Genomic DNA, 27,526 nt, shown 5'->3' with positions numbered 1-27,526 from the left:
GAAACAGAAGCAAAATGTCTTAAAACTCTTCCATAGCATAGATAGTGCACATTGTGGGGGGTCACATACTTTTGTATCCAACCCATTTGGGTAGATGCTGACCCATTTATTTTTCCAAATGGTTAGAACACAAACAGTGAAAACTGACACCTCAGAACACTGAGCATAATTTATCTGAATGAGGGAATTCAAAAAGATCAGAGGGGTTGGGAGGGCTGTCATACTGAGTATTCTCATGGGATCCGGGCCCTACAGGCTGTGGGCTTGTGGGTTATGCCAGTGGTTATGCCAGAGAGCCCCTGACTTCAGTGCTGTACAATGACCTCATGCCCAGAGCACCCGGCACGGTAGGTGACAGCCGGTCAGGTGCCTGACTCAATCCGAGTAACTTCTCATCCAGAAGCCAGGTGTGAATAAAGGTAAGGTCTCCTTCAGAGCCCTTGAATTAGATTCTTCTAGTCTCTTCCCTGCCTTAATAAGGGTTTCTGTAAATGAGTTCTTTTGGTGCTCCAGGAAAACGGGTTCTACACGTGACATAAACCCCCATCTCAGAGTTTCCTGAAGAAGTCAGGAAACCTTTCCTTCTATGTAGCTTGGAGTCTCATCCTGTTGCCTCTTGTCCTTCCCCTGGGAGAAGATGGAAACATTCCTCCTTCTTTATGGTCACAGAGCCCTGTCTTCCGTAAAGATAAGGCAGATTAGAATGTGTCAGGGGCTGGTGTGTGTGTGTGTGTGTGTTCATGCATATATCTGTGGTCTGTGTTGGCCTAAACCTTAAACGAATAAAGACAACAACATCAAGCCAAAAGGAAAACTAAAAGGAGAAAAAGAAATCCAGAAACCTCTGCCATCACGGGGGCCACAACCCCTTGAGCTCCTGGTCTATTTCTCCTTTATGTTTCCACTCATATGGAAAGAAGGATGTTTGTGTCCTGACTCAGTGGACAGAAACGGAACACCTCTGTACAAGTCTCAGACCCAAGATCTATAAAAGGGAAAAGTATAATCACTAAAGTAAAACGATGCTGGTGGCACGTGGAAGGTCTCCTGTTAATGTCTAACTGGCTCTGCGTCACACGGATGGTGCAAATCCGCATTTCCAAAGCTGTGCCACACTCCAGAATCCAACCTTGCTGTGCTCTGAGCTATTTGAGTAAATTCTCCCTCTGCCACACAATATCAGTTTCTTTCTTTCTTTCTTTTTTTTTTTTAAGATTTTATTTATTTATTTGACAGGGAGAGAGAGCATAAGAAGGGGGAGAAGCAGAGGGAGAGGGAGAAGCAGACCCTCTGCTGAGCGGGGAGCCCGATGCGGGGCTCGATCCCAGGACCCTGGGATCATGACCTGAGCCGAAGGCAGACGCTTAACCACTTAAGCCACCCAGGCACCCCAACACAACATCAGTTTCATTGACCAGCTCCTTCTTCCTTGCTCAGAGATAGATGTGCCCTTTCATCTTTTAAGGCAAAGACCTACACTTCTAGGTTTTTTTCTTTCTCATTGATGTCTTCCTCTGACATTAAGGGGCGCAAGACTCCCAGTCCCCATGGATTTCCTGGCTTTGGGTACACACTTGCTGCTACAAAGTTGTTTTGTTTTGTTTGTTTGTTTCTTGCTGCAGCAAAGTTTTATTTTATTTTTTTAAAGATTTTATTTATTTATTAGAGAGAGAGAATGAGAGAGAGCACGAGAGGGGGGAGGTTCAGAGGGAGAAGCAGACTCCCCGCCGAGCAGGGAGCCCGATGAGGGACTCGATCCCAGGACTCCAGGATCATGACCTGAGCCGAAGGCAGTCGCTTAACCAACTGAGCCACCCAGGCGCCCTGCAGCAAAGTTTTAACAAGAGAAGGAGGGAGGAGCTCCCTGGGCGGGAAGGTCAAGGTCAGCCACTGAGTCTCAAATGCATTCTTCTAGGGCACGGGGGCCTCAATGCCTGTGTGGCATCTCTTCCTAGATAACTCTGCCCAAAAATACAATCAGGGAAGCCCCTTCTTGAACAAGGAGAGGGCTGTGGGCATTAAATATATCCACCAGTGACTCTGATCCTATCCGAGATTGGAAAAATCTTAAACCTCACAAAGCAATGAGCTTGCATCTGGGGCCAAACAGCACTGACATAATATTTAAAATACAAAACACACCAAAAAAACCAACTCTCTGATGTCAAAACAAGCAAATGGATTATGTAATCAAGGTTGCAGAGGTCATTCAAAAAAGCAATCTACTAATTATAAAGCAATGTTTCTTTTCTTAAATAAGACCACAAAGTTTAAGGCATTTAGTACAGTGACTGGAACTTATCAATTACCCCCAAACGGTAGCTGTTGCCAATGTTATAAGTCTGGAACTTATCAATTACCCCCGTCCCCCAAATGGTAGCTGTTGCCAATGTTATATAAGTCTGAAGCAATGAAAGCAGACTCCGTAAGACTTCTATTTGGAAAAATCCCTTTCTTAGTCCCTTACTTTATTAATGTATGAGCTCTTGAATAATAAAAAGACATTGCTTAGAGTTCAGATTACTTCCCCGTGCACAGTCTGACCTTTCCCAAATTACTAAGACTTGTGACATTTCTCTGAACAAAACAGTGATCCACAGACGAAGGCTCCTGTGGAAAACAAAATGCCCAGAAATACTCTTCCCACCCATCTCAAGAGTGTTTGCTGACAGTGGGGGCTGGAGCCCCCAGGTGCTTCCATTGTTTGAACAGGAAGGAACGAGACCGATGGGGGAGACCAAGGAAAACTTATCCAAGATCCAAGTTTTCTCCCATCTCTGCCTCCCTCCCTCCACTAACCCTCCTGGGGTCCCCCCTCCCCCCTTCTGCAAATGGCCTTGGCTGTGACCATCCCGCTCTGGGTGTGCAACTCCAAATACAGCCACTGATGCTACAGCCCCGGGGTCACACTGAGGCCAAGCAAGGCAGCCTCTGTACAACCACTGGGTTACGTTTGCCATTCACAGCATTTTTTGAAAAATTTAAATTTGAATGAGTTTAGAAGGGGCATTGCTCTCCAGGTTTACGCCCATTCCCACCCACTACTCCCTATTTCCCAGGCTTGAGTTAATTTCATTTATCGCCTTGGAGTATGAGCATCCCTTCCTATTTCCTCTTGTCATGGCCTTTAATCCTGCACACGATGCAGCCCAGACAGGACCCGTGGGCGTGCATGAGCCACTGTGGCCACCTAGACTAACCTTGTCCCGAGTAGACTCCCTGCCACAGTGCTCTGCCGGCTTGAATGTGGCAGCTCCAAGACCAGGCAGCCGAATCTATTCTGGTGGCCACATGAGAGCTTACCCACTGTGTACACTGATTTCTTTAAGTGTTCATAAAAAAAGAATGGAAAATAATAGGTTGACCTCTTTAAGAAATCTCAGCACTGAACAAGTGAAAAATTGCTGGTAGCCTGATACCCTGTTTTAATGTAATTAAACATTTTTTTTTCCCGATGCACCAGCGTTGTTATAGTAGTTCTGATTTTCAAAGTTGGAAAGAGGAATTCCATTATTTAGCTTACCTGGAACTTTCTACTAATTAGGGGATCAGGTTGGTGGGGTTTTTTTTTCTTAAGTTTTCTTTCATGAGCCCCCCAAAATGGCCTCTCATGGGTCTATATTTTGGCCCCAGGAAAACCTTATTTCTTCTGAAACTCCATGGTTAAGTTCACGAGAGTCCTTTCATGAAGGGGGCTCTTTCTGAGCAGCACCCTCAGGGAGGCACAGAGGTAAACCATACCTCAGGGTCCTGAGAGGTAGGTGTAATTATCCTGATGTTTCTAGGCAAGGATGCACCCTCAGAGAAGGCACACCTGGTGGCCAAGGTCACACAGTTAACCACTGGACTGGATCGAAGTTTGCCACCAGCCCAGACAGGCCGTGGGTACCACTCCACGTGGCCCCCAGTGAGGAAAGGCAAACACCACAAAGCTGCATATCTAATCACAGACCTCAGAGGATCACTGGAGGAAAGACAGGGTCACTAGAGGTCCTGTAAAAATGCAGAGTTTAGGGAAAGAAACAGAAAGGAAATAAATAAACTGCTGCATTTTTGCAGCGAGGATCTTGTAACCTGGGTCCTGGATTCTTGGCTTCAGTACAAGGCATCCCAGCCCCAACTGTAAACACATTTTCCATCTACAGAGGATGTGGAGGCATGCGCTGAGCCCAGAGCAAGTAGAAAGCAGAAGCAGGGGTACCTACCTCCTTCAAACTCTGTTTGGCAGTTCTCCGACGTCTCCTGCAGGCTCTCCTCCTCATTGATGATGATGTTCTCAATGTCCTTCATCGTTAAATGGTCCCGGAAGGCGTGGTAGAGGATATGCTTCAACTCCTCCAGAGTTATCCTCTGCATGTCGAACTGTGAAGAGAAAGAGGAGTCAGATGGTCTCGGGCACACGGGGGTGAGAAGCCAGCTTGGGGCATGACCCATGGCCCTAACACCCCAAAGCTCCTCTCCAGGAGCTTCTCCCAGCTTTGCTGGGTAGCAGCTGAGCAGTTTGTCTGTCACGTTCAGCTCCAAGCATACTCGAGAACTTGCAGGGGACTTAGTGGGAATACAGCGAGCGCAACATATCCCCCTCAACTGAGAGTCCTGGAGAAAAAGACGCCACCTGCTAGTTTGGCTTCCTACTCACCCAGCCATCTGCTGTCACCTCCGCACACCCTGCACACCTCACGGACTTTGGAGTTGTGTTGCCCTTCAGACAATGCACATGTCTCTAAAGATGATACAGCTCCCAAGGAGCCATTCCCATCTTGCTTTAAATATGTACCTTGTTTGGGGCGCCTGGGTGGCTCAGTCAGTTGAGCGTGTGACTCTTGGTTTCGGCTCAGCTCATGATTTCAGGGTTGTGAGATCGAGCCCCGCATTGGGCTCAGTGCTCAGTATGGGGTCTGCTTCTCTCTCTCCCTCTGCCCCTCCTCCCCCACTCTCTGTAAAATAAATAGATAAATCTTAAAAATAAAGATGTACCTTGTTCTAACAAGATAAAAGGCAAGTTCAAAGCCATGTTTATGAGGAAGAGAAGCTGAAGGGCAAGTGTAGCTTCCCCAGGTATGTTCCTCCTGTCCTAGGGAGAGGATTATACTCTCCCACTCCATTTCTGTCAGGTTTGGTTCTATCACTTCCTTGGCCAATGAAATGTGAGTAGAAGTCACATATGCCACATCCAGTGAAAAGCTTTAAGAGTCATTCTGCGGTTCGATCATGTGCTCTTTCCCCTCCGCCATGCGAACAGCATGTCCCACGTGGGGGCTACTCCTTCTGTCTGGGCCCCAGAACAAGGATACAGTGGAGAAGACCTGCAGATACCCCACAAAGGAAAAGTAATGTGGGTAAGAAATGCCCTCTGTTGTGATCAGCCATAAAGATTCTGGGCTTGTTTGCTCAGTTGGTTTAAGTCAATAACACAAAAATTAATACACGGAAGTGAGAGGCTACCCTAACAAACTTTCTAAAATACGATGTTCCAGGGCCGAGTGGTGGGAAATGAGAAAAATGTTATTGGAGGCTGGAAGGATAAAGACCCATGTATGTTATGCAGAAACACAACTTTTGGTAAGTCATTGCCTGTGAGGACTTGAAGGACAGATATATGTCGAATGAGTCTGTGGCTTTAGGTAAGAAGTTTGGGGAACAGCATGGTTGCAACTGGTTGTATCTGACAGGGTCCCGCAAGAAAGAGGTGAGCTCAGAGTGAAAGAAATTATACAGAAAAAGACAAATATTGTATGATTTCACTTATATATGGAATCTAAAACCAACCAACGAAACAAACAAAAAACCCCTGAACTCATAGATACGGAGACCAGACTGCTGGTTTCCAGATTTGGGGGTGGGCGGTGGGTGAAATGGGTGCAGGGGGTTAAAGGTACACACTTTCAGGTATGAAATAAATAAGTCATGGAGATACAATGTACAGGATTGTGACCAGAGTTAATAACACTGTGTTACATATTTGAAACCAAAAGAGTAGGTTTCTCATTAAAAGTTCTCATTACAAGGAAAACAGTGCGTAATGGTGTGTGGGCATGGATGTTAATTCAGTTTATTGTGATGATCATTTTGCAATATATATAAATATTGAATCACTATCTTATACATATGAAGCTAATGTAATGTTATATGTGAATTTTATCGTAATTTTTTTAAAAAGGGGGAAAAGAGAGATATGTTCAGGAAAGAATTGGTTGGTTTGCAAGCCAGGAATAGAGACGACTCAGAAATTCCTGGTCTTACAGAATGGAAAGAAGCAATTGTTTTTCGTTTTCAACTAGGAAGAGATAAAATTGAGAAATGCTATAAATGACAAAACAAATCTAAGCATTCCTTATTAAAACCTCTGAATATGTTAAGTGACTCTCCGAGGAAGCTGGTTATTAAGTTTAGAGAGAGTTATGTCTGAAAATAATTGTGGATGTGGCTATTAGCAGAAAACAATTGAAATCAAACAGATTAAAAAAAAATGACTAAGGTTTTGAGAGAGCTCTACTGGGCAAGTGCCAACAGCCTGGAATTAAAAGACTCTACAACTGCTCAAAACTTAAAAAGATCTTTGGGCTCCCAACCTTTTATGGGCACAAGCCATTAGGAGAATAAGCTACAATAAGGCCCCAAGCAAGGCATATTCTCTAATGCTCTCATCAGATGAGTACTAGTTGACTAGTGCAAAGGGATGGATCTCCCAGACGGCAAAGCTGGGAACCATGCTTGATTGAAATCATGCAGTGAACTCAAGAGCAGTTTCCAGGAAGCAGAACTAGGGTCTAATCAAGGAATATTCCTCACTCCAAGGTCTGTTCAACAAGAGTTTAGAACTTCTCCAAGCACCTTTTGATTGCTATCTGTCTTCCATTTTTTTTTTTTTTCCTTTCTGGATAGGATTGTTTGGGGTAGTTAGCCTGAGTCTGTTCTGCCTTTCTATGTTGAGTGTGGTGGCGGGAGTGGGGGGATTTTTTTTTTCTTTTTAGTTATATAGTCTCCAATCAGGAGGAGCCACACCCAGATTCAATGTATATCATGAGATTCTAGATCTTGAGTCTTATATGTTATAATTGGATGGGACTTTCGGGTGTTTCCCTTGGGGAGGGAGGAGTATATTTTGTGGCTGAAGGGAGGAAAATGAATATTGGGGTGCAAAAGTATGGGCTGTAATAGGTTTTATTATGTCCAACTATTTCTTTCCCCAACGTGTGAGAGGATTCTATTTCCCTGCCCACTGATGTCAGGCTTTGGCCAATTAAATGCCAGGGAAAGTCATACATGAAAGTGATGGATGTCCAAAGAGAAGTCTCAAAGCCATCTTGTGTTCTGCCATTTCTTTTTCCCTTCTATCACAAAAACACCTACACCAAATAGGGGCTGCTCCTTCGTTCTGGTCCCTGGAATAAATACAACGTGGGGCTAACTCATAAAGGGCTTGTGACTTAAGAGAAATAAACCCTTATGTTGGCCACGAAGACTTTGGGATTTCTGCAGTATAACTCAGCCAAGAGTGAATACAGAATAATATTTTAAGTTAGTCTGGATCGAAGTGAAAGAAAGTTCTAGACATTTTTCTTTCTCTGCTTTCTTTGTAAGCAAACCTTACCTTGCTTTAAATATGCCCTTATTCTAACAAATGAAACGAGGTCACTGAAATTTGCTGGAAATCTAAATGACTCAAATTCAAAGCCATTTATATAAGTAAGAAGAAGCGAAATGGGTGTATGAAGTGGATTTGTTTTCTGCATCGTAGTTTATTGACTATAGAGTGAATTATGAAACACACAGGGTTGACCTGCAGTCTTATTGCCCCTTAAGTCTGATAGGGGAACATGTGGTTGTTAGCCTGGGTGCTGGGAAAAGGCTGGCAAAATGCAGGGTGAGGGTGATGGACGTCACAGATGAGAAAATTCGGACACCCTCCCACCCAATGTGCCACAATCAGAGAGACAAAGAGTGACAAAATCAAAGAGACTCTGAGAAAATGAGTAAGCATTTCCTGGAAGACCAGTTGAAGGGCTGGAGGACTTGGAGAAACCCTAACCAGCTGAGAATTCACTGAAAATCAGAAATGAGGTGAAAAGAATCAGCCAGAGTCTGACAAAGCGAAGACAAGATACAGATTCCAGAAATCTCCATTTTCCTTCTATTCAGCCATCTGGGTCATCTTTTAATAACAGGATACAATATTTAACAAAATTAATTAAGTAGGATTCCAAGTTTTCTATATTGTCAGAATAGATCTCTTTTATAAGTTTGAAAGACGTCACTGTCAAATACTATGGACACAGTGCCAACAAGTATTCCTTACATTATCAGTCCCATAGCTTTTTAATTTTTCTTGAGTCAATTTTGGAATTATGTATTTTTTTCAGAAAACCAGCCAAAAGATTAGTATGTAGCCACACGCATTAGTACCACAGTTTTAAATTTCTCTCAGTACTTCTGATATCCCATTTTGTATTTATAATCGTACTTGTTTTTCTTTCTTCTAGATTTGGTTTTTGTTGTTTTATTCTGTTTGTAGTGGATCATGGTTAAAGAATGCAGCCTGTACATCTGTTAGTTTCTAGAAACAGAAGGAGTTTTCCATTATGATATCTCTGCAGGGTCAACTACACAAACATATTTATCTTCATTAATTATATTATGTAGCCTTACATTTATAATCTGCTGTTTCCTATAACCTTATTTTCTGGGGACTACTTGATTTGTCAAAGACCATGGATAACATATTAAAATCTATGAAGAGAACTGTATCTTACAGCCCTAATATTTCTTAAATGAGGCTATTCCTTAGTGCAAAATTTCTTAATTCAGTAAAGAGTTATGGAGGCTGACTCCATGCCAGACACTGATGGAGATGCAAAGGTGAGCAAGACATGAATCTTGCTCTCCAAAGACAAGCCAATCAGTGATTTTAATTCAGTGTGTTACGAGCCATGACAGGGAAAGCACAGGATGGCTTGGGAACCCCTGGGGAAGGCAGCCCGTTGTAGAGGGCTTCCTGGAGGACAGAACTGGGAGCAGCAGAACGTGGTGGGGGTAAGGGGAGGGCCATGGGGAGGGTGCTAGTCAGTAAAAGCATACATTCTGTGACAAGAAGGACATTCCCAGTGTTGTGGTAACCATCACCACCATCCATCTCCAGAACTTCTTTGATCTTCCTAAACTGAAACTCCACATCCATTCAACACTACTCTCCCCATTCCCGTTTCTGCTCCCCCCAGCCCCTGGCAACCACCATTCTACTTCCTGTAGACAGTCTAACATGAATCTGATACATCATGTAAGTGACATCATACAGTGTTTGTCCTTTTGTGACTGGCTAATTTCACTTAGGTTCATCCGTGTTGCCTCCACCGTGTGGCTACTGTGAATAATGCTGCTATGAACCTCGGGGTGCAAATACCTGATCATGTCCCTGCTCTCAGCTTTCTTGGGTATATACCACCCAGCAGTGGAGTTGCTGAGTCATATGGTAATGCTAGATTTAATTTTTTTGAGGAATGGAGCTTTGTCTTATCTTTTAGGTAGAATGGGGTGCCCTTGAAGGATTTTCACTGGAGAAATTGCTTCATTGAGTTTGAGCTTGAGAAAAATTATCCTTGGTGTATAAGGGGCAAGATAACCAGATAGGAGGCTATTGAGGCAATAGGTTTAGAAACCTTGGTGGTGTTGACCTAACGTTCCAGGTCCAGGAGGAAGCCACTCCCGCCTGAGATGCCGTATCAGCAAACCAGAACTTAGATAAATTTTGCGTCCTTGTAGATGTTCCTCTTGAGAAGTGCAGTGCATCCAGTCAGTCAGTTCCCCCACACCAAGCCAGTGCGGGGCCTTCTCACCCCAAACAGGGCTGACTGTGTGTGTCCCCAGCCAATCAGATATTTCCAATTTTTCTCTTCCTTGTTCGTTATGCATTATCCTATAAAAGCTTCCTGTCTTCCGTCCCAGAATGCAAACTGTCTGCTTCACGAAGTGTGAGTTTGCCATCATCACCTAAATTGTCTTCTTCAATCATTTTTTAACAGTGGGCTATGGTGACAGAGAGAATGAAGAACCACGTAAGAGAGCCACGTAAGAGCGTGATTGGCAAGACTTAATGATTCATTGTGTGCAGAGCGTGAAGGAGAATGAGCCAATCAGGATGACGCCCGTGCTTTCTGTTCAGCTGGATGGGAACAGGGAAAGAACAGGCCAGAGAGAAAGGTGACCAGGTGAATTCTGGATGTGTGCACTGGAGGTTCCTGAGGGACAGCCCAACAGAAAACCCAGGGGGATGTCTAGATATGAGCTGATGATACGGCTTTGGAAGTCATTTGCATACAGGTGATAATAAAAGTCATCAGAAAGGAAAAGGGTATGGAGTATGAGAAAGCCCAGGAAAGGCATTGGGAGAACATCAAGATAAACAGCTTACAGCCTCCATTACAAAATGGGTGTATGTGATACTGTGATTTATAATAAATGTATATTTTGGTCTTCCATTTATCGTTCCTGGCTCACAGCTCCCAAAACTCTTGGAATTGATAAGAGCAATGGGAGCAACATAACAATAAAAAAATTAAAAAAAAAAAAGAGCAATGGGAGCATCTTTGGTTACGATATTTCATCTCTTGTCCTCCGTTCCCGCAACCGCTTCCGAGCCACAAATGGGTGTCTTGTTATTCACGAGCCCCTTTCAACCCCAACTGAGTTTATGTTACTGAGGCAACTTTTGGAAATCCCTGTAAGATGAAGAGCCGGTTGCCAGGGGAATCAATCATCTACAGAGGGTTGTACCTTTCAGTCCCACCCCCTGATTTCCAGGGAGGAGTGAGGGGCTGGAGGTTGACTCAGTCAGCAACGGCCAAAGTTTTAATCAACTGTGCCTATGTTATGAAGCCTCCATAAAAACCCAAAGGGAGGGGATTTAGAGAGCTTCTAGGTTAGTGAGCCAGGACACTTCCATGTGCCCCAAACTCCATGAGGACAGAAGCTCCTTTGTTTGCCATCTCACCCTATGTATCTCTTTATCTGGCCATTCATTTGTATCCTTTAATAACCTTTGCAATAAACCAGTTATCTAGTGAGTAAACTGGTTTCCTGAGTTGTGAGAGCCACTCTAGCAAATTAATGGAACCCAAAGGAGGGTGTCCCGGGAACCTTTGACTTATAGGCAGCCAGTCAGAAGTACGGGTAACAATCTGGACTTGCAGCTGGCAACTGAAGTGGAGGGCAGTCTTGTGGGTTGAGCCCTCAACTTCCGGAATCTGATGTCATTTCCAGATAGATCAGGTCAGAATTGAGTTGAACTGTAGCACACCCAGCTGATGTTGGAGAATTGCTTGGTAGTGTGGGGGAAAAAACCCCACACATGGGAAATGGGTACAGGGCTGTAGTATACCTTTTATCAATATACACAATCAGTCATTAAAAAAATATTCAAGTGCCAAAAAGAGACCAATAAAAAAACCCGACTCTTAAATAGAGTGGTTACGAGAGGGGAGGAAGGTGGGGAGATGGGCGAACTGGGTGAAGGGGATTAAAGAGTACACTTATCATGATGAGCACCAACTAATGTACAGAATTGTTGAATCACTATGTTGTACACCTGGAACTATATATAACACCGTGTGTTATAATTACACTGGAATATATGTATATAACTATATATATAATTATACTGGAATTAAAAGTAAATAAAAATTTAAAAACAAAACAAAAACCTAGGAGCCTAAAGTTTTAAGATACATCAAATTATTTTTCAGATCAGCCGTGCCGTCAAATGATACTGAATTTATCGGGCATATATAATCCAAAATAATTTTTAAAAAATTTAAGTGCCTTCTATTTGAAAAAAAAAATCTGTTTTTACATCAACATGGCTCTGCTTGTTTTCTTTTTGAATGGGTTTTCTGCTAAATCTTTGTCTCCCCTTTGGTTCTTAAACTTTCTGGGTTATATTAAATACGTGTCTCTTTATTTTTATTTTATTGTTAAATTCTTTTAGAGAGGGAGGGGAAGGGGCAGAGGGAGAGGGCAAGAGAGAATCTTAGGCAGGCTCCGTGCCCAGCATGGAGCCCGGTGGGGGGCTTGATCCCAGGACCCTGAGATCATGACCTGAGCGGAAATCAAGAGTTGGATACTTTAACCAACTGAGCCACCCAGGTGCCCCAAATACATGTCTCTTTAAAAAGGCACGTGTCGGGGCACCTGAGTGGCTCAGTCGTTAAGCGTCTGCCTGCGGCTCAGGTCATGGTCCCAGGGTCGAGCCCCACATCGGGCTCCCTGCTCGGCGGGACGGGAAGCCTGCTTCTCCCTCTCCCACTCCCTCTTCTTGTGTTCCTTCTCTCGCTGTGTCTCTGTCAGATAAATAGATAAAATCTTTAAAAAAAAATAAAAAGGCATGTGTCTTCTAAAGAGAATGTCTCTTGTCTCTTATAAAGAGAAGAGAGTTGGATTTAAAAAAAAAATCTAACTGGAGATTCTTTGCCTCCCAACGGTGGAGGCTAATTAGATTTTTATATTTTATAAACATATTTGGCTGTACTTTTCTTATTTCATCCTCTACTTTCTAGACTTCAGCTTTCCCTAAGGTTTCCTTGCCTTTTGTCTTTTGCAAAAAATAAAAAATAAAACCCCAAACCTACCTTTGTCCTAGTTTTGATTATACTGGTGGATATCTTTCCATTTATCAAGTGCATTACTTAAGCCATAATTTCTTCTGTTATTAAATTCAAAAAATTAAATTGCATTTTCTTATCTTTCCTTGCAAATGATAAGAAAGTTTATAATACCTTTATTTCCGACCTCTTATCCAACACTTTACAGTCTTGGTAAGTTTAATTGGAGATTTATTATGACACATTGCCTACCATGTGCATTTTTTCTAGAATAGTATTTGGCTTCTGCATTTAATTTTACAACAAAATTTCTAACAGCTACTGCCACTTCATTGTATTTAATTGATTTCAATGCTCATTTCCATTTTTCTGTGACTGTCCCATCCCTGATTTTCATCCAAATATCTGCTAAGAGAACTTTTAAAAATACTTTGATAATGAAGCATTTGCGAACACTACATTTTCTGAGTTCTTATAATCTGAAAATGCTTTGGTCCCACCATCTCCTATGACAGAAGACTTAGCTTGGTATAAAATTCTAGAATCACACAAATCTTCCCCTCAAGGCTCTGTTGAAACTTCTCTGGATCCTCTATTGCTTAATGTGGGGGAAGAGCAAAGAGGTCAGGTGATGGTCTAAATTTTTAGTTGGCTGATCATTTCTTTTTTTCTTCCTGGACCCCGGTAGGAATATTGCATTACCCATGAAATTTTAAAAATGTTTTCCGTGCTGTGTTAAGTTATATGTTTTTACAGTGATCTCAGCTGGAGCTTTGTGAGGGGGGCTTTTAATTGTTACACCAGTGTCATCTTCAGCTTCCTGCTGTTTCTGGACAACCGTTTGATTGTTTCTGAACAACCTGTTCCATCGAATAGGTCCCTTCCTCTGGAACACACATGATTCTAAAATCTCTACCCATTGTTTCCATATTTCCCACCTTTTCTCTGATCGCTTTCATCTCTTTGCTTTGTATTCCACATCATTGATTTTTCTTCCATGGTTAATTTTGCTCCTACTCTGTCCAGTGACGGCTTTAATTCCGCAGTGTTGTTTGATTCCTTCCACGCTCACCCTTTTAGTCCATTTCCTTTGTGCCCAGAGTGTTATGGTTGTTTAAAAAAAAAAAAATTGATCCAAAATGTCTTGCATTGCTTTTAAAGATTAAAATATTAAAGAACATCAGGCAGGCATCTTCTATAATTTTTCCCTGATGCACTTTTCAGAGGCATGATCCTCCTCTGTATCCTTTTCCTTAGGGCTGCTCCATTGTAATTAATCCGATGTTACAGCTGCTCTTGGTTCTGGGTACCTGTAAGGGAATGAGAACATGCAGGACTTGCAGAAGAGACCAGGTGGGATGTCTTGGCCCCTCACTGCCTGGTGGGATCCGTGCTGAACATCAGGAGCTGTGGGTATCCCCAAGCTCCATCTGCAATTCCTGGGGCCATTCTTCAAGTGCCACTTTGTGGATGCGGATTCTCTCTTGCTCAGGAAGCATGGTTCTTTCAAGGTGGGAAGATTGTTGCCCATCCTCCTTTAGCCTAACACCGAGGTTCTAAAGTGTGTTTCCTGGCCCAGCAGCACCAGCTGCACCTGGAAACTGGTCAGAAATGCAGTTTCCCCAACCCCTCCCCCACCCCACCCCAGGCCCTACTGAATCAGAGATTCTGGGGGGTGGGACCTAGCAATCTAGCAACAAAGCTGCAGGGGATTCCCATGCTCAGGCAAGTTTGTACAAAGATACATGAAGTTCTAGTACAGAAGGGAGACCCAGGGCATGCTGCCCCCATGTGGCTGTCTACCATGGTGATGGAACGAACATGCCAGTCCTTCACGCTCTGCTCTCCACATCATTGAATGCTGGGAATCATGGTCTCTAAACAGCTGCGTAAACAGAGGAGTTGGTGGGACCCATCGGTGCCTCAGGCTTCCCGGAACCCCTTATCACTGCTCTTCCCACTGGGAGTTCTTTGTCTGTTCATGGGTCTCTGCCAATAGATGCCGGGCACTCTGAAGGCACTGTGCCTTACACAGTGTCTACAGTCAGTCCTGTCACAGAGCCTGGCCCCAGCCCGATGCAGGACAGATGTTTGTTGAATGAATAAATGTGAATCCTCTGTTTGTTCCAAGCAGAGTCTTTCTCACGTGCCTTCTCTCCCCGCTCAAGGTCCCTAAACCCAAAATCCGACAGAAGACCAGGAAAAGCCCCTGTGCAATGGGACTTCCCATGTTCAGCTTCTCTTCTCATTGCAAGGTGCATGAGCAGGGTAATTGAATGTATTTTCCTGCTGTGAGAGGAACCTCAGGGGTACCCGAGTCTTCAGTGAAGTCCTGAATTCTTGATAAGATGAAATACCTGGCTGCTGGAAGGACAGAGCCCTCTGCTCTCTGCTGGGCGCTCTGCTCTGTAGGGAGACGGCAAGCCTGGGGGCCTGGGGTTCCCTGACCAGATTTTACGTGGATCCAAACTCATTCATCATAGAAGGTGTGAGATTAACTGGATGACACAGTTCCTTCTCCTCTGGAGAGAAGAATGGGCCAAATACTCTCTGGAACATTGCCCACTACCATTCTTTTCTCTACCCATCTGCAAAAGGCATCATCTTACCAAGAGAGAGCTACGTGAATCAGTGGGATAGAGCTGCTGCATTGTCTAAGTGTGACCCGAGCACCGATGTGGCAAGTCCACACAAGGTCATTAGACCTGCAGAGTTTCCTGCCTGTGCCTTCCCGTTCATTCCCACACCATGGACAACACAGCTTCTCCGGTCTAATAAGCAGACCTCCCCCCGAAACGGTGCGTCTTGCCGTCAGCCTGTGGTGTCCTGAGGTGAAGTTACAGGAGACACCAGTGTAACCAGGGAGACATCCCGAGTCCTTCTGGGCTCCAAGATTTTCCCACATGGAGAACTGAACAGGGAGACTGGAACGTAAGGACTGTGAGCAAAGGGGCGGACACATCTGGGTCCTGGACAAGACGAGCAGGCTGGGCACAGGAATGGGAGGTGGCTGGAGGCCCTGGAAAGCAAGAGCGGGGGTCAGGCTGTGACGGGATCCGTCTGACTCGTGCGGGTTCCCCGCTCCTGATGTGGGGGGCATGAGGACAGAGGGAAGGAGTGTACCGTGTTCTCTAGTCCCACAAGGAATCAGTTCAGGTCAGCACGGGGAATGGGTCGTAACACACGGCTCAGCCCCCCTGAAGACACCCCCTGGAACACAGTGGTGACGCAGAAAAACATGAAGACCCATCATCCCACCAGAACTGAGATGGAGTACCTATTTGCTGCCACATTCCAGAAGAAAGTTTCTACTAACTGCCAGACCTATGGGGCAGACACATGGCTCAGAATCGACGGCTGACATGGAAAAAGCTTTGCCCTGTGGAAAAGACTCACCATTCCGAATGCAAGCAAGGAGCTGCCCTGACCTGCCCCGGCTAGCACGATGGCAGGGGTCCCTCCCCCGTCCCTGCTCCTGGAGGAGCTCGGACCCGGCTCCAGCTTCTCCCGGTGGGTGCTTCTCCTTTTGCTCCTCCTCAAAGGCCATCTCCCACGGGGCAGCTTAGAGGGGACACTGAAGTGGCCCATTTCCCACTGCCCACCCAGCACTCAACGAAGCACGATGTGTATTGGTTGTCCCTGCCTTCGCCCTCATTTGTCCTGGGCTCCCACGTGTGGCGGCTCAGCCTGCCAAAGAAGGTATGGTGCCAGGTCCGTATTGCTTATACAGCATGGCCCTGAACAGAGACCAGCCACAGCAGTGCTGTGAGCAGATGAGCTAGTCTCCCGGCCCTGGAGGAAACGCCGGTCCTGATGCACATCCTGACACGGTGTGGCCAGAGTCCACAGCCACTTTGACTCCGTGTGGCTTCTGTTCACAGAACCCAGGCTCCACAGTAGATGTGTTTCACTGCTGTATGGGTCAGAAGGGGTTGCATTTTAACTGGCTCTGCCTTCCTAGGTGAAGATCTGTAAATAGAACTCACTTAGGATCTGTGCCCATTGCTAGGTCCTCTGGCTGCAAATCTGAGACAAGACACCCAGTAGGACTGGACTGTTCGGATGTCCAGTGCCTAGTTTCCAGTTTGACTGTCTGGGAGCAGGTAGGAGAGGCTAGATGGAGGGTAAGCTTCCTCTGTGACAGGTGCATGGCAGACCTGGCCTCACTGGAGCCTCATGTGGGTTACTGCCCCGAGGAAGGGCAGGCTACCTCATGCCCATTTCACAGATGAAGCTGTTGGAGCGCAGAGAGGTTAAGTAATGTAGCCAAAGATAAGGAGCAAGGGAGTGAGATTTAGGAGTTCGGATTTAGCACATGCCTTCTGTTCTCCTCTGCCAGGGCCTCACACTCTGCTCTTTTAATCTGAACTTGGATTTGTGGTGTGCACCTCGCTCTCCCCAGTGTGGCTGTTAAAACGGTGCCGGCCAGGTTCCCCTGTGACAGGGGACAGACACGGGTCAACCTCAGACTCTGACTACGGCCGGGATATTTATTTTCTCTGTATGCTTTTTTTTTTCTCACTTATTCAACAAATGTATATTGAGAACCTACTAAGTGGTAGGCATTGTTCTAGTCCCTGGGGATACATCAGGGAATGGGACAGAGAAAATTCCCTGTCCTCACGGAGTATAATTGAGATAGACCAAAAGCATGGAGAGAAAGAAGTGACCAGAATGTCAGATGGTGAGGTGTGTCGTGGGTCCAGTGAAGCCAGAAGGAGGCTGGGGTGTTCTTGGCAGGGGGAGGGTGGAGGCGGTGGTGGTTGTTCACTTCTAAATGAGGACATCAGGGAGGTCCCCGTGAGATGGTGCCATTTGGGCAGAGACATAGAGGGGGTGAAGGTGGCTGCTGTGCCTCTTTGCAGGGCGCAAACTCCAGGTATAGGGAATGGCTAGTACCAAGGCCCTGAGGCAGGCACGTGCTTGGGGTTTGGGCTGCAGGGGCTGGAGGGCAGGGGGCGAGGGCACACTGTTCTGTAAGTAATACATTTCACGGTAAGAATCAGGAAAACCTTTCTCCTTTCAAAATGGACATCATTGCTGCGTTGCAGTGCCTTCCCTAGGGTAAGATTAAAGATATGGTATCCGAGTGCAGCTCAGAGCAGAGGACATTAAAAGCTCTCTGCTCCCACTCTCAACTGCCACGGTGATTGGAGCCTTAGACTGAGTAGCAATTCACTCATCTCAGTACCATTCCACTGGCTTGACCTGTCCCACTGGAGTGAGAAGCTGTGAGGACTCCAGAGCACAGAGTTTCCAGCCCTCCTAGAAGTGGGTTCTGTGGAAGGGCTGAATCACAGCCCCAACGATATCTACATCCTGATCCCAGGGCTTGCAGATCAGTTCCCTTTTGTGGTCAAAGGGACTTTGCAGATGTGACCAAGTTAAGGAGCCTGAGATGGGCAGGTTATCCTGGATTCTCTGGGGGGGCCCAAAATGTAATCACAACGGTCCTGATAAGATGGAGGCCGAGGGAGGTTGGATGCATGAGGACAAGGTAATATGATGAAGTAACAATGCCTTAGAGATACAGGAAGGGCCACATGCCGGGAAGACAGGCAGTCATCAGAAGCTAGAAAAGACAAACAATGTCCCCCCAGAGCCGCCAGGAAGAACACAGCCCTGTGGACACCTTAATTTTAGCCCAGTGAAACTGATTTCAGACTTCTCATCTCCAGAACGCTAAGGGAATACATTTATGCTGCTTTAAGCCACAGTTTGTGGTAATTTGTTAGCACAGCAATAAAAAGGTTTATGTTTGGGTTTTGTTGATAAAATAAAGGTATTTTGCTAAGAGCTCACTTCAGGTGTGGGAAGAACTCATCTTCGAGAGTTTGGACACAGAGGATGCTGTGGTTTGTCAAGCGGGGGTGGCCCAGTTACTGGACCGTCCAGTTTGGGGGCCGAGGCTAAATTGTGAACACTCTCCCAAACAGCGGGTTCCCATGAGACCCAGGTGATGGGTCCCCACAGGGAGCCCACTCTACGCAACCCCTGGGAGATGTCTGAAATCTGCAGTATCTGTGGATGATGAAGTGGGACAATCAGAAACAAGCAGGAGGCCTAGGAAAAATGTCTGTGTCCTCATAGCAAGTCTTGAGAATAAAAACATACACAATTCCCTTTTGCACATCTAAAGGGATGTGGTGAGGCTCCAAGTGGTTTGTGTTATTAATGTGAACTAGGTGTTAAGGTGAGCATGTATGAAGCATCTGACTGAAGGTGAAGGCATAATGAAAAACCAGTGTGTGTGTGTGTGTGTGTGTGTGTGTGTGAATCCTCAGCAGGAATACACTGAGAAAAGTCCCATGACCTTGGTTTCCCTCCAGACACTGTCATGTAGTGGCTGTGTGACCCAGTCAAAGTTTCTAAACTTCTCTGTTCCTTAGTTTTCCCCTATGAAACATACAGTGTTATTTATACCATAGGGTTGTTCTGTGGATAACACTCCTTTTATTCTAAAATGCGCACTCCTTGTACTTTATGCATTTTGCTGGCCTGCACCTCGGTTTTGTTGTGGCAAGAAAAGTTAAGTGTATCCGATGTCACCTGGTCACATATCACACAGGTAAGACTCAACTGATTCCCAGTCCAGAGTCTATTTACCACCCCTTAGTTGGCTACTGTGGCAGTTCCGGAAAATGAGATTAATCAGCTGAGTTCTGCAAAAAAATGCAGAAAGGGGTTGATAGAAATGTCCTCCATGCAGGGACTAACAGAATTATAATGGAAGATGGAGTCTGCCACTCACTAGCTGAGTGTCCTTAGGCAGGTCACTTAATAGCTTGGAATGTGTTTCTCTATCCATTTAATAGATAACAATAATACTAATAATAAAATGATCAGAATAGTAATAATGAGGTAATAATAACAATAATTGTAAGAAGCCACCCCATAGAGATTTGGGGAGTATCAAATAAAATAAGAATGTTCAATCTTTTTAATGAAAAATGCAAGGTAATACAAATATAAGACACCATTTTGATAGGCCTATTAATGATGTGCTATCCAATTTCATCTCTGTATTTAGGCTCATAGAATCCATCTCTGATCTAGGCTGGAAGCTGAAGTCGGCCGACACATAATTCTGTCTGAGAGCAGGGAAATTTAAGCTCCTCGTGGCTACAGCATACCTGCTTTTTTTTCTCATTTAAAGACTGTCATTTAGGCTTTTAGGATTCTCTTGACAGCTTCCATCTGGCATTCAGCAAAGCGATAGGATGAGATGTCATTGCGTTACTTATCTCATTCTAGATCGTTCCTTTTACCACGCCCATGACCCCAGACAAGTAATTCTTAGTGACTATCTTCAGATCAGAGAGGAAAGCCATGTCTGATGGGCTGGGAGTTGGGGGGAGAAGAGTCAGGCAGCAACCACCTGTAAATGTAGTTCTGCTCAGCTGGAACAATGGATGAGGTTTGGCTTTACTTTGATCCTGTCTGCAAGGACTGGGACCTTTCTGGGTACAAGGCACTCCTTGTGAAACAAGGTCCCAGAAGCCAAGGTGACCTGATGTAAACCCTCCGATGACTCTCTTGCTCTTTCATCATTGATCTAAGTTCTTCAACACAGCTTCTTATATACTTCTGTGATCTGGCTTTGCCATCATATCCTGCCTCATCCTACCCCTACATCAGAATCTTCAACGTACTGACCCTCCTGAGCACCCAGAGGCTGCTGTATCTGGAACACCATGCTCTGGCCTGTGTCCTCCTCTAAACAAATTCCTCCTTCAGGTCTTACCTTCTCTGACACTCTTATGGTAAGCTTTCTTGAGTCCTCTGAGGTTGAATGTGCTTCCCCTCACATGTGATCCCTGTTATTTCATACCCAACTTTGTCATCACACCTACGACGGTGTATGAAAATTGCCTGCTGGCATTTCTGTTTTGTCCAATAGACCAGAAGATACTTGAGGATAGAGATGTAGCCTGTTGGTGGTTTTATTTCTACAGCACCCAGCAAAAGTTAGCCCTAGCTTAGTATTGGTGGAATGGAAGAATGAGCACATGTTGTCTTAAGAAATGGGTAAGACAGCCAGTGCGTTGAGGAAAGTCCCCATGCACAAAGAGAAGCATGGCAAATGGAAATACTCAAAAAATGGGCCATAATGGAAGTTAAAGCAAGAGGATGCATTGAATAAAAACCAGGGATAATCATCACAGTTAAAGAATGGAAAATACGGGATGCCCAATGGATGAAGAAAACGTGACCAGATACAGGATAAAGAATCAAAAAGACCTCCCTAAAACACACAGAGATCAATGGAACAGAATAGAAAACCCAAAGATGGACCCACAACTATATGGTCTAATTAATCTTCAACAAAGCTGGACAGAATATCCAATGGAAAAAAGACAGTCTCTTCAACAAATGGTGTTGGGAAAACTGGACAGCCACATGCAGAAGTATGAACCTGGACCACTTTCTTACACTGTACACAAAAAGAAATTCAAAATGGATGAAAGACCTAAATGTGAGATAGGAAACCGTCAAAATCCTAGAGGAGAACACAAGCAGTAACCTCTTTGACACTGGCCATGGTGACTTCTTATTAGATATGTCTCCTGAGGCAAGGGAAATGAAAGCAAAAATAAGCTACTGGGACTTCATCAAGATAAAAATCTTCTACACAGCAAAGGAAACAACAATACTAAAAGCTAACCTTCAGAGTGGGAGAGGATATTTGCAAATGACGTAGCTGAAAAGGGTTAGCATCTAAAATCTATAAAGAATTTATCAAACTCAACACCCAAAAAGCAATCCTGTTAAAAAATGGGCAGAAGACATGGATAGACGCTTTTCCAAAGAAGACATACAGATGGCCAACAGACACATGAAAAGATGCTCAACATCACTCATCATCAGGGAAATACAAGTCAAAACTACAACGAGATATCACCTCATACTGGTCAAAATGGCTAAAATTAATAACTCAGGAAACAACAGGTATTGGCGAGGATGTGGAGAAAGGGGAACCCTCTTATATGATTGGTGAGAATGCAAACTGGTGCAGCCATTCTGGAAAACAGTATGGAGCATCCTCAAAAAGTTAAAAAAAAAAAAAAAAGAGCTACTCTACGATCCAGCAATTGTTGCCACTGGGTATTTACTTAAAGAACACAAGAAAACTGATTTGAAGGGGGTACATGCACCCTGATGTTTATAGCAGCATTACCAACAATAGCCAAATTATGGAAAGACCCCAAATGTCCACCAACTGATGAATGGATAAAGCAGGTGTGGTATGTGTGTATATGGGTGTGTGTGTGTGTGTGTGTGTGTGTATAATGGAATATTAGTCATCAAAAAGAATGAAATCTTGCCATTTGCAACAACATGGATGGAGCTAGAGTGTATTATGCTCAGTGAAATAAGTCAGTCAGAGAAAGGCAAATACCATATGATTTCACTCATATGTGGAATTTAAGAAAGAAAACCAATGAGCATAGGGGGGAAAAAGAGAGAGGCAAACCAGAAAACAGACTCTTAACTACATAAAACAAAACTGAGGGTTGCTGGAGGGGAGGTGGCGGGGGATGGGCTAGATGGAGGATGGATTAATATCCAGAACACTTCAACCACTCTGGAAAACAGTATGGAGGTTCCTCAAACAGTTGAAAATAGAGCTACCCTATGATCCAGCAATTGCACTACTGGATATTTACCACAAAGATACAAATGTAGGGATCCGAAGGGGTACGTGCACCCCGATGTTTATAGCAGCAATGCCCACAATAGCCAAACTGTGGAAAGAGCCAAGATGTCCATCGACAGATGAATGGATAAAGAAGATGTGGTATATATACACAATGGAATATTATGCAGCCATCAAAAAGGAATGAGATCTTGCCATTTGCAACGACGTGGATGGAACTGGAGGGTGTTACGCTGAGTGAAATAAGTCAATCAGAGAAAGGCATGTATCATATGACCTCACTGATATGAGGAATCCTTAATCTCAGGAAACAAACAAACTGAGGGTTGCTGGAGTGGTGGGGGGTGGGAGGGATGGGGTGGCTGGGTGATAGGCATTGGGGAGGGTATGTGCTATGGTGAGTGCTGTGAATTGTGCAAGACTGTTGAATCACAGATCTGTACCTCTGAAACAAATAATGCAACATATGTTAAGAAAAAAGAAAAAGAAGAAGATAGAGGAAGGGAAGAATGAAGGGGAGTAAGTCAGAGGGGGAGACGAACCATGAGAGACGATGGACTCTGAGTAACAAACTGAGGGTTCTAGAGGGGAGGGGGGTGGGGGGATGGGTTAGCCTGGTGATGGGTATTAGAGAGGGCACGTTCTGCGTGGAGCAGTGGGTGTTATGCACAAACAATGAATCATGGAACACTACATCAAAAACTAATGATGTAATGTATGGTGATTAACATAACAATAAAAAATTAAAAATAAATAAAAAAATATCCAGAGCACTTGTTATGATGAGCACTGGGTGTTACATGCTACGTGATGAATCACTAAATCCTACATATTACACTGTATGCTAACTAACTGGAATTTAGGTAAAAGCTTGAAAAAAGGAACAACAACAACAAAAAGAATCAGAAGACCAAAATTTAATGGGTCCCGGCTGAACGGAGGGCAGAAAAGAAACAAGTATGCAGAAGTGAGAGAAAAGAACAGCAATGTAAGGCTACGTGTCCCTTCCCGGCTACAGAACTATTAGCACCCATCGGGTTGAAAGTTAAAAGAACTAAGGTACTTTGTTCTGAGATTGAGAATGGAAATGAAGGTGGTGATTTTTCCCTTAGAATCCACAATTAGTTAGAATACCCTTGACCCAATTTTAGTTCCCAGAGGAAACCCCATGCAGTTCAGAGACCTTCCTCCTCCAGGAAAACAGCCTGACAGGAGTCCAGGGTGAAGCCCATGGCTCTCTGTTCATGAACCAGATCACAAATGCCGACTGTGTTAAGCCATATGGCCCTTTGTTTTAGGAACCCAATCATGGTGTGTGGGAATGTGGCGCAGGACTGTTTTAGTAACAGATCACAAATACAACGTTTGGTTGGGCTGTATGGTCCCCTGTTTAGTAACCAGATCACTAATATGGCACTTGGGTAAGTTACGCATCCTTCTGTTTGTCTCACCAAATCACAGCTAAGGCATGTGGTTAGGAATTACAACTCTGTTTTAGTAACCTGAGCACAGAGATGGCACATGGGTAAGTGGTATAACTCTCCAATTTAGGAACCAGATGACAAACTCAGACTGTGGTTAAGCTGTAGCCTCTCCCTTTTAATACCCAGGTCACACGCACAGCAGGTGGCATGGCCTCTCAGATCACAAATTGAGCACATGGCTAAGCTGTGCAATGCTACATTTATCGGATTCAATTATACATCTCGACCTCATCTTTTAAAATTTTATTTGTTGCCTAAGAAATTTTAATCAGCTAAAGATAAACAAACATTTTATAGAAACAAGATAACTGAGGCCATAAAATCAGCAGCTCCATAGAGACACTTAAAAAGGCAGGCTGAGATCATGTCAGGACAGTTAGGGAGTCAAGAGGAAGGATTCTGGAGGAAGCACACCAACCCTGCCGGATTTAGGGATGTGAGGGTATCAGAACGGCAATGGGGTAGACCAAGGCTATTTCCTTAGAAGCTCCTTGCCACTGGGGACTGTCACACCAGGGAGGAACTAGGTGTTATAATGTGAATAATTGCAAAGCAAATTCTTACTCCCCACACTTCCACTATGCCTGGAGTATATTTCAGTGGTGCAGGACTTGGCCAGGTGACTTGTTTTGGACAATAAGCTGTTAGAGAAGGTGGCATATGCAGAGGCAGTTGGGCCCACCTTCTTGTGCCAATGACATCTCAATGCAAAAACCTTTCCTTGAGTCTCTGCTAACTGGGCCCAGGATGGAAACAAGTGGCACAGACGTGAAACCCAACTCGCGCTGGGTGCAGAGCCTCCCAGCTGACCCTCGGCATCGATCGGCTGACTTGGCAGACCCATGAACATCACTATAAGTGCGTCTTATTATATGCCACTGCGTTTTGGGGTGATTTCTTGCGCAGCATCATTGTGCAGCATTAACTGATACACTTGGAAACTCCAAGAGCAAGGGTAACCACACCATGGGAGCAGGAAGCAGCACAAAGGAAAAGTCCATGCAGCTAGATGTGGTCCGAGCGAAGGTCGGGTCGAACAGCAAACAAGAGAAGAAAAGCTGACCCAGATTCACTGGCTTTACCCTTCATGGAGAAACAGCCCTACAGAGATATCTGAACCTCCCCGAATCCACCTGCCCATGTTCCTGGCTCTCCCCACACTCAAAAATGTTGCTGGTTCACTGAGGCTCATGCTAGTTTATTGCAAATTCTATTCCATTATTTATCTTTCTTTATGCAAAGGCCGGGTGTCCTGCAGGAAATGAACACACAAAGTTTGAAACGTGTGAAAAAGAATTCAAGATATAAAAATTGCAGGAGAACCAAGCACTTCAGAAAACTGGAGAAAACATACTTTTGAAAAATATGGGAAATAAAAGTAAACTTTACACAGAAATTGCTTTGTGTGCCCCATGGTATTTTTATATACATATATTTGTTGATTAGATGGAAACTAGTTAATATATAAGAAGTAATGTTTTAAAAATCTAATAACACCATAGCAGAAATGACAACAGAAGCAATAAAGAGCAAGATTTAGAGGAGAGAAAATGGACTCAGTGAATCAGATGGCAAAATAAATATCATTAGCTCTGACATACAGACAGAAGGATTCAGGGACGAAAAGCATATGAGAGAAGATGATAAATACAAAGGACATAGAATAGAGATATACAGAAAACCATTATTTCTAAAGAACCAAGAAGACATAGAATAGAAGCAATAACCAAAAATACAAGAATACAAAAATATTTCCTAAAAGTTTAGTTCTCTAGATCTTTAGGGCTTATCATGAATCAGGTAACGTAATTTGAAAGATGCCAACACTTAGACATATCTCGATGACATGTTTGAAATGCAAAAATAAAGAAAAAATTCTGCAAAACATCTAGGCCTAAAGAATAGGTTAACTTCCAAGAAAGAAAACCAGGCCCTCTTGGACATGTCCTGTGCAACTCTAAACTCCAGGAGACACTAGAGAGATACCACTGAGATTTTAAGGGAAAGTGCTTTTACTTAAGAATTTGACACCTGAGGGGCGCCTGGGTGGCTCAGTTGGTTAAGCAACTGCCTTCGGCTCAGGTCATGATCCTGGAGTCCCGGGATCGAGTCCCGCATCGGGCTCCCTGCTCGGCGGGGAGTCTGCTTCTCCCTCTGACCCTCTTCCCTCTCGTGCTCTCTCTCTCTCAAATAAACAAATAAAATCTTTAAAAAAAAAAAAAAGGATTTGACACCTGAAAGATTCATCCTCAAAGACAGCAGACCTCATAACAGCTCTTCAAGAGCTCAGAAAGCATAAAATCCACCACTCTTCCTAAACAAATGATTTGAAATTCACATCAGCCCACTGAGAGATTAATAAAATGAGGAGTTTGGGAATGGAGAAAGCAGGACATAAAGAAACGGTTTGTGAGAACTGAAATCATCCACTCTAAAATTTAATTTAAAATGTTATGAACATGAGTATAAAGCAAAATGCAAATAAGGTGGCTATTTCTTAAAAAGAAAGACATAATATGAAAAACCAATAATTTAAACATATTAAATTGGATCTAAATCCCATATTATATAAATAAAGATCAAAAAGTAAAAATGGGAGAGGTAAGAAAGGAGGCAAAAAGTCTAATTTCCTTTTTTGTTTTCCATGAAATCTGGAATTGTGATACCTCCAGCTTTATTCCTCTTTCTCAAGATTGCTTTGGCTATTCAGGGTCTTTCATGCTTCCATACACATATTAGAATTATCTGTTCTAGTTCTGTGAAAAGTGTTGTTGGTATTTTGGTAAGGGTTGCATGAAATCTATAGACTGCTTTGGTAGTATGGACATTATGGACATTTAGAATATAGGCTCTTCCAATATTTAACAATATTAGCTATCCATGAACATGGGATATCTTTCCATTTGTTTGTGTCCTCAATTTCTTTCACCAGTGCCTTATACTTTTTGGAGTCCAGGTCTCTCATCTCCTTGGGTATGTTTATTCTTAAAAAAGTACTGATTTCTTTATTTAAATGGAGGCAGAGTTCTTATTTAGTTGCACTGGTTAATGTTAAATGATAGTTGTATTAATAGGCATATGTATCATGTTTCTGATTTTAATGGAAATGCTGTATCTAATTGTATTGTTTTTTTTTCCAAATTTTGTTCTGTAGAAGATAGTTCCAGGAAGCAAAGTGCTCTTCTTAAATAACTACATAAATAAATAGACTTTCAGGTAAATATGAATGAGAAATATGGCATATAGTTTCCCCTACTGGAAATGACAAATATAATTATATCAATGTTTCTGAGCAGTCTTATAGATAAAAGTTCAGTTTAGTCTAGTGTTTGCCAATAATTAAACAGGGAAACCTTTCTCAGGTAGTACTGTCAGAGATATTGAGGTCCTCTCCATCCTATACTGTCCCAGGTGGGCATGTGACTCACTTTTGACCAAAGAGACATGCTCTGATGCCTGCCAGGAGGCCTGGGAAGCATTTTGTCTTTGAGAGAGAGAGCACGCCCCAGAAAGAGATAGCCCCTCCTTAAGCTCTGGGCATTGTCAGGTCTAGATGTGATGTCTGGAGCAGCTCCATCATTTTGTTACTGGCAGGAAAATGACATCGTTCTAGTTATCATGATTTGCCTCTGCTCCACAATGTCTGGGGTCTATTTGGAAAGACTCGACTTGACAGTTAGAGCTGAATCATCTGAAGGCTTGTTCACTCACAAGTCTGGCAGATCCTAGGAGTATTCCAAGACTAGAATTGCCAAGGATGGAGCCTACCCATGGCCTCTTTGTGTGGTTTA

The 27,526-nt window shown here is 43.9% G+C and overlaps 1 protein-coding gene across 1 annotated transcript in view; it reads right to left on the bottom strand.

The window, feature by feature from the left end:
* The window catches only part of CALN1 (calneuron 1), a 488,598-nt gene that overhangs the window by 8,840 nt on the left and 452,232 nt on the right, over positions 1–27,526 (bottom strand). The window contains exon 5 of the mRNA XM_028109767.1: positions 4,206–4,362. Within this exon, the coding sequence (XP_027965568.1) occupies positions 4,206–4,362 (157 nt within the window). The remainder of the gene's footprint in view (positions 1–4,205; positions 4,363–27,526) is intronic.

The sequence above is a fragment of the Eumetopias jubatus genome, unplaced genomic scaffold (genome assembly GCF_037043125.1).
Source record: "Eumetopias jubatus isolate StellerSeaLion01/CBP00866 unplaced genomic scaffold, mEumJub1_p1.0 scaffold_12, whole genome shotgun sequence".
Taxonomy (NCBI): Eukaryota; Metazoa; Chordata; class Mammalia; order Carnivora; family Otariidae; genus Eumetopias; species Eumetopias jubatus.
This window is presented reverse-complemented; position numbering and strand designations above follow the sequence as displayed.